The sequence below is a fragment of the Aspergillus sclerotioniger genome (assembly GCF_003184525.1).
Source record: "Aspergillus sclerotioniger CBS 115572 chromosome Unknown BO94scaffold_2, whole genome shotgun sequence".
NCBI lineage: Eukaryota > Fungi > Ascomycota > Eurotiomycetes > Eurotiales > Aspergillaceae > Aspergillus > Aspergillus sclerotioniger.
Window position 1 is genome coordinate 448,660 of NW_020290992.1, and position 11,258 is coordinate 459,917.

General features: G+C 50.3%; 3 protein-coding genes and 2 non-coding genes across 5 annotated transcripts; 2 read left to right on the top strand and 3 right to left on the bottom strand.

Annotated features, from left to right (window-relative positions):
• Nucleotides 1-47: 47 nt before the first annotated feature.
• On the bottom strand, nt 48-1,225 carry BO94DRAFT_530335 (SEC61-beta family protein). The gene is made up of 3 exons (XM_025610658.1): nt 1,067-1,225; nt 564-909; nt 48-503 (listed from the first exon to the last, which is right to left on the bottom strand). Exons 1-3 carry the CDS (start codon nt 1,067-1,069, stop codon nt 469-471), a joined length of 384 nt encoding a protein of 127 aa, XP_025472373.1. The 5' UTR covers nt 1,070-1,225; the 3' UTR covers nt 48-468.
• Nucleotides 1,226-1,362: 137 nt separating this feature from the next.
• Nucleotides 1,363-1,434, top strand: BO94DRAFT_t32. The gene has a single exon. It is a non-coding gene; the product is annotated as a tRNA-Glu (tRNA).
• A 3,637-nt stretch (nt 1,435-5,071) lies between these two features.
• Nucleotides 5,072-6,737, top strand: BO94DRAFT_506722 (uncharacterized protein; the record flags this gene model as incomplete). Its single annotated transcript, XM_025609584.1, has 4 exons — nt 5,072-5,154; nt 5,223-5,661; nt 5,714-5,908; nt 5,959-6,737. The coding sequence occupies 4 exons, from the start codon at nt 5,072-5,074 to the stop codon at nt 6,247-6,249; spliced, it is 1,008 nt and encodes a 335-aa protein (XP_025472374.1). The 3' UTR covers nt 6,250-6,737.
• A 142-nt stretch (nt 6,738-6,879) lies between these two features.
• Nucleotides 6,880-6,951, bottom strand: BO94DRAFT_t52. Its single transcript has one exon. It is a non-coding gene; the product is annotated as a tRNA-Glu (tRNA).
• A 560-nt stretch (nt 6,952-7,511) lies between these two features.
• On the bottom strand, nt 7,512-11,014 carry BO94DRAFT_530338 (uncharacterized protein). Its single transcript, XM_025610659.1, has one exon. It carries the CDS (start codon nt 10,997-10,999, stop codon nt 7,694-7,696), a length of 3,306 nt encoding a protein of 1,101 aa, XP_025472375.1. The 5' UTR covers nt 11,000-11,014; the 3' UTR covers nt 7,512-7,693.
• Between the last annotated feature and the right edge of the window lie 244 nt (nt 11,015-11,258).

An 11,258-nucleotide genomic window follows, 5' to 3' on the forward strand; every position in this document is an offset into this window, starting at 1 on the left:
GGTGCTTGTAGGATGCCGTTCGACTTCGCTATAAGGATTGGTTGGCTATTGATATTAAATTTCCATCAAGACTCATGTTCCATTGACAAGCACTATATTACACAAACGCATTTCTCACGGACTAAGCTCTCCATTAACGTTGATGGCCCATGTGCACGGCATAATCAAGCGATGATCGTTCCAACCTATTCTGCAGATAGATCTGGACCAGATATTTCAGCACAAGCTCGACAAGTGCTTTGCTATCCCCTCCACCACCGGCACACAGAAGAATGAGGCAAGGGACACCAGGGGTATATGTTATCAAAGAGGCAAAAGATGTTATAATTGAATTCGCTGGCCTCGCCTAACCCCGAGTCCCTAATCTCGCGCGCGACCCCACTCATTCAACACGAGTACAGATATCTCACGTATCAAGGGATCAGGAGACGGGCGATTTGGCGAGTATGAAAGTCGCGTTTCAGCGGCTTACGAGGAGAACTTGCGGGTGATCTTGGCGATGACTGTAGAGGGATGTTTGTTAGATTTGGCTGATATATATTTGGCGGGACCAGTGCACATACCGTGGAGACCGACGACGGAGAAGATGAAGCCCAGACTGAGAACCAGGACAACAACGGGGTCGACTCTCAAGCCGGGGCTCTCGTCAGTGTAGAGCTTGAGCATCGTGCCGGAGGAACCACCAGCACCGGCGGCGCGGGTCGAGCTAGGTCTGGCATTGCGGATGGACTCCTTGTGATCAGCGGCCGCGCGGCGACGCAAAGCAGCCCGGGGACCACCAGGAGGAGTGGGAGAGGAAGGACGGTTGACGGAGGAGACGGCAGAGGCGCCGGAACCAGCGCCAGCAGACTTGGAGTCGGGGCCGGACTCAGCACCGGAGGTCAGGGGGGAAGCAGCACGGGGAGAAGCCTGAGAGGGTATGGAGATTAGCTCGGGTGTTCCAGTAGCTTAATTGAGTGATAATGTAGTGAATTGATCGCAGCGATGATCCATTCTACTGAGGGGAGATGAAGGTGGCCATCGAGGTGACAGCGAGACGATCGGCAGGACAAGAAGGGACGCTCACCATTTTGAGATTCAAAAAGGAAAGAATCAAAGAACGTTGGTAATATTAAAGCGTAGTGAGAACAAGAAGCAAGAAAATCAAGTGGCCGATGGACAGGGAAAGAAGTCGGCTGAGAAGTGGAAGAGTGGGAGACGCTGGCAGGAGGTCCGGGAGTTGAGGGTCGCGAGATGCTACAAAGAGGCCACGCTCACGATTTCCAGCTGGCGCAAGGTATCGTCATGTACGGTAACGCCAAGGGAAGCTGCCAATTTAAAGTAGCTTATATAACGTAACTTAGCTACATCTTTCAAAACAAGTCCGATGTGGTGTAACGGCTAACATCGCCGTCTTTCACACGGCAGCTCGGGGTTCGATTCCCCGCATCGGAGTTCTCTTTTTGATTTTTTTCTTCTTCCTTTCCCATCATCTCCTTGATCTTGACCTTCATTTAAACCTATTCAGCTAGCTCTGTGTAGTGGGATTTTTGTTCCCACAGTTTGAGAAGTGGACATCTAGATGTGTCACTTAGCCACAAGCCACTTTTCATTTACTACGGAAAAGCCTTTCCGAGTCCCCGTTAATCATGATAGCTCCCCACTGCAGAATAATCTGTGCAACATTGTAAAGTGCAAACTGTAAAAGAGTCTAGATCCCGGGGAGTTACTTGAGTGGTGACGTTTTCAGGCCTACAAGTTCGATTGAACCGGTCGAGTTTTCGTGGAGCTCGTAGAGAACTCTTTTTTGTGTGTCCCATGTTAACCTTGGATCCGATCTGGACTCCACTCCCCTTAAGGCAGGTCAGTTCCGACAGAGTGATGCTTTGGGAACGGATAGTCGACTGCCATAAGGGGCAAAACCACGAGCCCTACGGAGTATGTCTGTCCCTTAAAACCACTGTGGAGTAGCTGAGTCTCGCGCGGCTGTAATATCCATTCGTGCCGAACGGCTCGCTCGTCTATCCACCACTCACGTGGAAGATTCGCCCTAAACTGAAACCCGCTGAGTCCGGTCCACGGTTGCCATCTCAGAATCATTGGCACTTGGCAGGCAGTCAGTCAAAAAGATAGGACAGCCGTTGAAGGTTCTCCGGAAACCAGAGCCAATCAAAATGGCTGGTCCGCTCACTTGGTTGAAGGAAACGACGGGATGAACACTTCAGAATTCGGTGGTCTTCGGGGCTCAGGCAAGGCTGAGATCTGCATCACCATAGCAATGTCACATCCGATGCTGACCGCTGCATGAACGAAGGGACTGGGTGTTTGTTGTAAATGGCCGCTGTTTCAAAAGCGAACTAAGCAAGAAGAATGGCCCTGTTACAGCAGTCAGGCACATGGTGCAAGCCGCAAGGGAAAAAGAAAAGGCGCACTAAAATAGCCACACCACGCCATCTCAGAACATTCGAAAGGGCCCCAGAACCCGTGGCTCCAGCACCTGGCATTGCATTGGTGCTTGGCTGCTTGCATACTCCGTACAGACCATGGGGATGCCGGATTCCGGATTTCTCATCCATATCCCTTACTCTGGATCGACTTTGTACACCATTGAGTCTAACTATTTCGTCGGTTCGGCATCGACCCCGACGATAGGGTTAGGTGAGTAGTACGTAAACTACCTAAACAGACACAAGCATTTGGATAGCCCACAGTAGATTGTGCCTGCCTGGGGCAGGTGGTATCTGACATGGATGATGGCTCTCCTTTCGATAGCTCATAGTCCGCTGCGGGTGTGAGGAAGGACTGGATCTCTCTTTTAATTGAATTGAGAATCGTTGATCATGGAAAGCTGGCCACAGACACAACACATATGTAGATACCTTGTGTCAGGATTCAGGAAGTCGATCGAGCCATGGAACTGGTGTGGTGCAGCTTTCTGGCCCCAATAATTCTGGCCCCCGTCAACCCCCGGGCAAGAATCATCCATCCGACGCTAGTCTGGAGTAGGCAATTTCCGTCGTTTGTCCGTAAAATAGAGGTCTGCCTAAGACATCCGCATCATTAGTCATCGGGCCGGTACGCTTTTGCTACACATATCAATTAGAAGCCCAGCTCGAGCATGGAGTCCAAGCTTGTGTGTTAGTTAGTCTCTTGTGTAGGCCGTATTCGTTCTTTTTTTTATACCTGCTTTGCTATCAACTCTTTATTGCATCTTCAGCTGTTCATTTACACCCTATCCACCATTGATTGGAGCACCCTGACTTTCCCCCACATCCATGGCAGCATCGGGTTATGCAGAACCATGGCTCTCTGTTCTTACACCAGGAAATTCTGTGTATTGGATTGTCTTTCTTTTACACTTGGATCCGTGAATGTTGGACATTGTTATATAACTAGTCGAGCTATGTCACGACCAATGCAGACATCAATGATCAAATAGGCCCCCAAAGACCAGACTGCTACTAAAATAATCAAGATAGCCTACCCTTCTGGTAACACGCGGCATTTATTAGCATCGACAATAATCGAAATGCAGTTTCAAAAGGCAGCCGGGCATGGGTCCGACCCACTGCGACGCGACGATTCAGGAGACAATCTGGTCTAGTTTCTTCCTCTCTCGAGTTAGCCCAGGCACGGCTTCCGTCTGGTCGCCCGAAGAACCTCCACGATCATCACCACAACAAACACGCGGTCCGGCACAGTCAGCTTCCCCCCCCCCCCCCGCCCAGTGAAAAGAAATGGTCGATGGGAAATGCCAGGACAGACAGGAAAACCTGGTGAACCTCTGTGATACACCGGAATCCAGACCGAGAGGCAGCATCTAGTGTCAAGCAGTCTGTGGTCCAGGCACTCCGTAATTACCGGGACTATATTAACGCCTCTTGGCTTCTTGGGAGAATCCCGTGTATAAGCCGGAGGACATGATAACTAACCATCATAAAATTAGAAGAGATTGGACCCGGGCGAGCCCCAAGTCCCAACACTACTGACTGGCCGTTAATCTGCCAGTGCCAGGGTGGGTGCCAACGTTGTCATGTAAGGTGGTTCTGCGGTGGTTCTGGCATATACGATCGTATACCCTCTCGGATTTTTGGGATCATCGCTGCTCTTCCCGCTTTTTCCCTTCCATTGCTGCGTCTGGACTCCCAGCTGAACCCTGGATGCCACATACGCCTCCCTCCCTCCTCTCCAGTCAGTCAGTGAGCGAGTGAGCGAGTGAGTAAGTGAGTAATCAGTCTTATTATTCACGCCTCGGGCAAGGTTGACAGCAGCCTCGATTTTCCCTCTCGTCTCATATTCCATCCCATCCCGTTTCCCCTCCCAGCCTTCGTTTTACACCTTTCGCCTTCATAATTCCCGACACTCTTTTTTTTTCCTTTTTTGGTTTCTTTTTTTCACTCCCCCTACGCCATCTCTTCCCCCCCCCTTTCCCCTCCTCCCTTTCGCTCTTCGGATGAACCTGGACAATTGTTGAGCCTGCAGGTGCTCAGCCTTACGCCAACAAACCTACTCCAATCCCGAGCCATCGATCACCGGACTGAGCCTCCCCGCCTAACACACGACATTTCTCACGCGGCTTAGCTGCCTCCAGCGTCCTCCAGAACCTGGCATCCTCGTCCTTCTCCTTATCCTGGAGCCACTCTCCGGGTTAAGATCCTATCCGCCCGTCCTGTTAGCTCATCTCGAGTGTGGCTTGGTGTGGCTTATCCCTCGGTCGTCGAGTTGTCGTCCTCTCATAACCCGTCATATTCGAGACCCGACCTCCTGAACCCTCCAACAACCTCAGAAACAAGGCCACGCCCCCAGCCACCAAGGCCGGGCTAGTCTTCTCTCCGCTTTTGCGACCCCTTATCTTTCGGTCCTCTTCCTACCAGTATATTCGCGGCCGTCGGGAGGTCGAACCGTCATATTGTATCCCGACCCCGAACCTCCGACGGACTCCAGCTCCGTAACGGAGCACTTTGTCAAAATTTATTCGCACAATTCGCGGGCGTCCCTTCTCGGGGGCACCTTTGATCCATCCTTTAGACGCGGTTTCCGGGCCCGGGAAGGGTATACGAATGTACAGCCGAATCCGCCAAAGCGACACAGGATGTATCGGCCAAATTCGTTGTGGACCTGGTCCTTTTGTATAGTCACACTCATACAGACCATCATCACACTTGCACTCGAGGCGTAAGTGTGACTCGCGGTGGCGCTGCATCGGATAAACGGGGTGGCTCATGCTGACGATCGCATTTTAGTTATGTTTTCGCGAATTTTCAGATCCAATTGTTTCCCAAAGGCGAAGTCTCGACTGCATCGAAGACGGTTACCACTTTCCTCGCGCTTTACTGTTTCGGTTTCATCTATGAGTTGGTCCTCGTTTACGATGCTCTACGCCTCAAAAATACCATTCAAGTCATTGGGCTGTGCGTGTGCAACCTTGGACTTCTGATCTACGGAGCGGTGCAGGTCCAGCAGATCAAGGACTCCATTGAAATGCTGGTGGCTGAGAGCGCGATCACTGTGGATGTCTGGGGAGAAACAGAACCTTTCTTGATTATCATCCCATGCGTTGTCGCGATGGGTTCGGTGCTCATGATGATCATCGCTTGGAAGCTGTACGACGAATTTGCATGGTCGATCTACAAACATATCAGCGCTGATTTGCGAATGAAGCGTCGGTACCTCACATATCAGGTACATAACAGCCAGTCGGTCGGAGTGGTGAATCAAACTAACAACCCTCTAGATCTATATCGCCCTCCTCAAGTTTGACTTTTTCTTCTTCCTCGGTTTCACGGTCCAGTTCCTCGTTATCGTCACCAACAAGACCGATGTCGAATTCGGTCTTACCACGGCTGCCATCCCCGTTACTATTCTGATTCTCATCTGCGCCGCTGTCTTCGTCAAGCGGGAGAGCTCGGTTGGAATGATCATCGTCATCGTACGTTAGACGACACCTCCAGAGTCTCATATGTATGCTAACTGTCGCAGCTTCTGTATTTCGCAGCCATGGCCTATTTTCTGTTCAAACTGGTCCGCATGTACCAGCCTGAGACGTACCAAGAGTACCTGCCAGCCCGGCGGTCTTTGACGTTCTTCGCCGTCATCACGCTTCTATTGATCGTGTTGACCATCATCAACGCCTGCATTTGCATGCACAATTTCCACAAAGGCCTGAAACAACATGTCTATAAGAAGAAGTCCCGCGACAAGGACGAGAAGACGACGGAACTGTCTTCAAACATGTCAGGCCAGGTGCCTTCTCGCATGATGATCGACTGAACGACTTGCGACCAAAGTTACGAGCAAAACCCCCCCCCTCAAAATCGGAAAACGGAAAATAAGGGGACGATTCAGAATTTCTACCCACTGCACATTGATTTACGGAGCGATATATCATTTTCATACGTTAGCGAGTTGTGCAACAGTTCGCCGGTAGATGGAACTACTTGGATAACTGAGATTGGGCGTGTTTCGCGGGATTTACCATATGATACCTCCTACTGCGTTGCTCGGTTTTCTTACGAATCTTCGACTGTCTTTCCTTGTTCCCTTTCCTCGGAGTTTTGTCTGAGATGGCTGCTCAATCCTCCCGATCCCGCTCTCGCTCAATGCCGCGCAGCGTCTCATTGATGACATTTCTTATTATTTCCTATATCCTTTTTATATCTCCGATTATGTGAATATCACGACTTTGCATTTATGTACTGTAGTTATTAATTTGAGTTACTGGACAGTTAGGAATAATCGAAGAAAATTATTGTACAGACTTGCGCTTATTCAACATACCCATCACTTTTCTATTATTCCGTCATTTAAAAACGAAAGGTTCGACCAATATATAATAACACTAACCCAACCTCATCGCCCAAAACAAAAAAAAACCAAAACAAAAAAAAAAGAAATTCAGCTCTCCGATGCGGGGAATCGAACCCCGAGCTGCCGTGTGAAAGACGGCGATGTTAGCCGTTACACCACATCGGATTATTGTTGAATAACCCCTCAAACTTATAATATAAGTAGCTCAAAGTTATTTTCCCGACGTCCATCATTTAATAATTTATCTATGTCTATCTATATCTGATTTATATACATATCACAGTCTGGTTACACTATGGTTAGCTATTGGGTGGTATTGTTTTATGGGTAGATGGGATTGATTGAATGTGTGTGTTTTTGTTTTTGTTTGTGTGTATCATCGTGGTACTAGGTATGATGGGAATATATTTGGGTTAAGGCTGGGTGTGGTTGAGATGATTGATGGGGTTGAGTTGTGTGTATTGGGGTGGCTTGCTGGAGGTAAAGTAAGGTGGGAATGCTGTTATCAATCAAGGAAATAGCTACCACTAGATACGAGGGGCATGTGCCCTGGCTGGGAGGATGCAGGTGGTACATCCGAGCAAAGGTAATCTATATTTGGAAAAATAACAAGTAAGGGGGTGGGTACGTAGTGTATATCGATTGAATGCATGGGATATTATTCAGCGAGTAAGTGGGTAGGCAAATCTGTGTAGACTGAGAAGGGATCTTTGGAAATGCGCAGGGTCAATTTATGGACTGAGTGAAGTCCAGTTAACGTATATCCAAATCCACATTAACTAGCGAACCATATAAACAGTCGAATTAGTATTAACAAATAAAGCCAAGTATATCCGAAACCAGCTGTAAAGTAGAGTATGAATCCCCTCAAGGAAGTAGCACAGTCTGGTCAATAGTCAAAGAAAGTCTAGCTCCGCTTTCCCCACTTCTTCACTCTGAAGACATAGTACAACATGACAGCGCAGGCCACGTTGAACACGCAGAAGCACCAGAAGATGCCATAGTCCCTCCACCGATCTTTCCAGTAGATCCAACGCAGAGACAGGTACTCGTCAGCGACTGCCATGGCGCAGTACTCGCAGGCAGAGGTGGCGTTGGCGTTGGATAGCTTCCCCCCGGCGGCTTCGATATACTTCTGCATATACTGTCCGCAGGTGTAGCCGGATGGGGGGTCAAAGATGCTGAGTTCTTTAGTGCTGCACTCCACTGGGCGACCATGAAGGATGGTGCTGCCGACACCACCCACGTAGTAGGTAAAGGGGGAAACGCGGTACATGAAAATCCAGAATCCGGGCAAGTCCGCGGGCGGTTGTAGGACACCGTTAAAAATGAAAGAAAAGGCGAACATGAGGGTCGCACACATGGCTGCCAGCGGTGCTCCGGGCAGCGCGGATATGACTAGCTGAGCCATGCTGGACGCATACAGGAAGAATTGAATGATAAAGAGAAGGACTAGGGCGCGCCGCTCAGCATCCTGATCCGTGCCTATCACCGCCCAGTAGAAACATGCCCAGGAGCAAACCCCAAGAAGGATCTGGAAGGGGACCTCGACGAGGACCTGTGAGAGAATGAACACCTTCCATGAATAGACCCGCGACGGCCGCTCCCGGACTTCATAGAGTGCCCGCTGCACGACGAATTTGGGCATGATCTGGTTGACGAGCGAGGTGAAGACTGTACACAGAAGGAAGACGCTGAAGAGCGCATTCTGGAAACCCTGTTGAGTGTTGTCTGCCTTGTAGAAAGAGAAGCCGATGAACAGTCCTGATAGGATGCCCAACGCGTACTTCGAGAACACGTATTCCGGCTGGCGATAGTACTGTTGAAATACACGCTGCAAGACGTAGTAGAGTTGGCTGTATAAAGGCATCGCGAACTCAGAGTGGATGTCATCGTCATTTTGAACCTGTCGCTCGGGTTGTTGGCGAGCGTCTTGGAGGCGTTCGACCTCGGCGAATACTTCCTTGTACTCTGGACTATCGTTCCAAGTTTTGACCCAATCAAACCCCTCTGATGATTCCCCGGAGACGATATCGAGCATATACTCTGCGGGGTTTTCTATATCCCCACAGCGTCTAGCACCATTGCGCTCAAAGTAATTCAGAAGCATGCGAGATTGGTCCCCAATATCGCCGAAGTAGACAGTCCTGCCACCCTTCGCGAGGAACAACAGACGATCAAAGGTCTGGAACAACACAGCGCTCGGCTGATGGATCGTAGCTAGTACTGCCTGGCCATGATCCGCCAGCCTTCGCAGAAGCGAGCAGATTGTCCAAGAGCTTTGAGAGTCTAGGCCGCTGGTTGGTTCGTCGAGGAATATCAATAAGGTAGGTTTCGCAGCAAGTTCGACTCCGATGCTCAGTAACTTCCTCTGCTCCACGTTCAAGCCTTCCCCCAGAGAGCCCACAACTGCTTCCGCAAAGTCTTGCATGCTAAGAACTTTGATGACCTCCTCAACATATGCATATTTGTCCTTTATGGATACCGATTGGGGCTGGCGGAGCATGGCACTGAACTGGAGAGCCTCGCGCACCGTAGTTGTCTCCAAATGGATATCTTGTTGCTGTACATATCCAGTCTGTCGTGGAAAGTTGGGCTGTAATGCTCGCCCGTTCACCAAAACATTACCGGTAACAACACCGATAGACACTCTCTGGGCGAGAACATCCAAAAGCGTCGTTTTCCCGGCCCCAGAAACGCCCATCAGCGCGGTCAAGGTACCTGGCTTCACCCATCCATTCACATTATCCAGGAGTCGACGGGTGCCCTCTTTGACTGGAATATCATAGCTGAGGCCCTTCCAGGACAGGATATCCGTCTGCTCAGGAAGATGGATTGCATCAACGTTGTCCTGCAATTCAGGCTTGTCCGTCTGCCCATCTTCAATCCCATTAGAAGACAGAAGGAATTGCGGAACATGACCAGGGCGGAAGACCAAGGTTTCTGCTTTAGATTTCTCACCCGAGTTGTATTCCGAAAGAAGCAGATAGAGGCCGTTGAATACTATCATGAAGGCGATGACGATGCCATAGTTCCGCCAAATATGGCTGTAGGAGTATTCATAGTTCTGCTCCAGATAAGCGTCCCCGGAGACGAACCGCTCCCCTGCAACTGCACCCACGGTGGAGCAGATAAAGGATGAACCAGTGGCGTAGCTTGGAATTACCGATGCGCACTCAAAATTCCTGCCATGGAATTCATTCGCCATCAAGGACTCAAAGACATAGTAGACTGGGTTTATCCATCGGATCCAGGAGAGCCATGGATGCATGGACGGCTGCGGCAGGACAAACCCAGTATATACCACAATGCATAGGACGAAGACACCGGCCATTGCCATAGCCTGTGTGCTCGTCCTCGTGGCTGCAGCTAAGCTGCGGAAGATCCCAGACATTGTCACCACGGCAGTCAGCAGAAACATATAGAAGATAAAGAACTGTGAGGGCTCTCGTCGAAGGTTGGACATGAGATAAAGAATGACACTGAAGATGGAGCAGCGCACAAACTTGATAGGTAGATCCATGATCAGACTAGCCAGGGCCTCAGTAAAGGGGTGGACGAATGCATAACTTGCGTGCTTCTCAGCGACTGGTCGCTGGATGTACAACTGAATGATCTCATTGAGAGTGACCAAGGCATTGAAGAGCACAGCGAAGTACAACACCGCCCCCTTCTGGAAGAATGACGCGGTAGTTGGGGGAGACTTGAAGAAGATCGAGCCGATGACCAAAGACAGAATGAGTTGCACTACAACCGTAGACATGGCCGTTGGTATATCGTTTCGCAGTCGCTGGAAAGCTCGGCGGAGGCAGAGACGGACTTGCATCGGAACCGAAAGAAGGTACGGGCTGCGCGTCCGAGTATGACGAGCCTGTTGTTCTTCGTGGTTGGCCTTGAACATCTTGGCCTCGTCGGCATTGGGAGGATGACCGCGCTGATACTCCTCTATCTGATAGCAGAGCTCCTTATACTCGGGGCTGCGCTTCCAATATTCCGCAAACTCCTTCGCCGTACGTGGCACCTTGTCCGCCATGTCTGGACGGGCCTTTCGTTCGCTTGGGTTGGTAACAGAAGCTAGGAAGTCGCCGCTAACCTGACGTTCTGGCAACTCCCAGCCCATTTCTTCGAAGTAACGCACGGCCCGATCACCGCGGCCAAAGTAGATCTCTTGGCCCTCATAGAGAACAATGACTTTGTCGAACAGATCGTACATCGACTGAGAAGCTTGATAAGCGGCGACAGCATGGCACGATTGACCCATGTCGGCAGCGAGACGTAGAGACTTGACGAATTTCAGAGCGGATGCTGCATCCAGGCCTCGCGTGCTGTTATCCCAGGCCCCAATTCGACACCGGGAAAGGAACATCTCGGCGATACTAACCCTTTTACGCTCACCACCGCTTACTCCTCGCACAAAATTGTCTCCCACCTTAGTGTTGTAGGTGTTTGACAGCCCAAACACCGCCAGGACA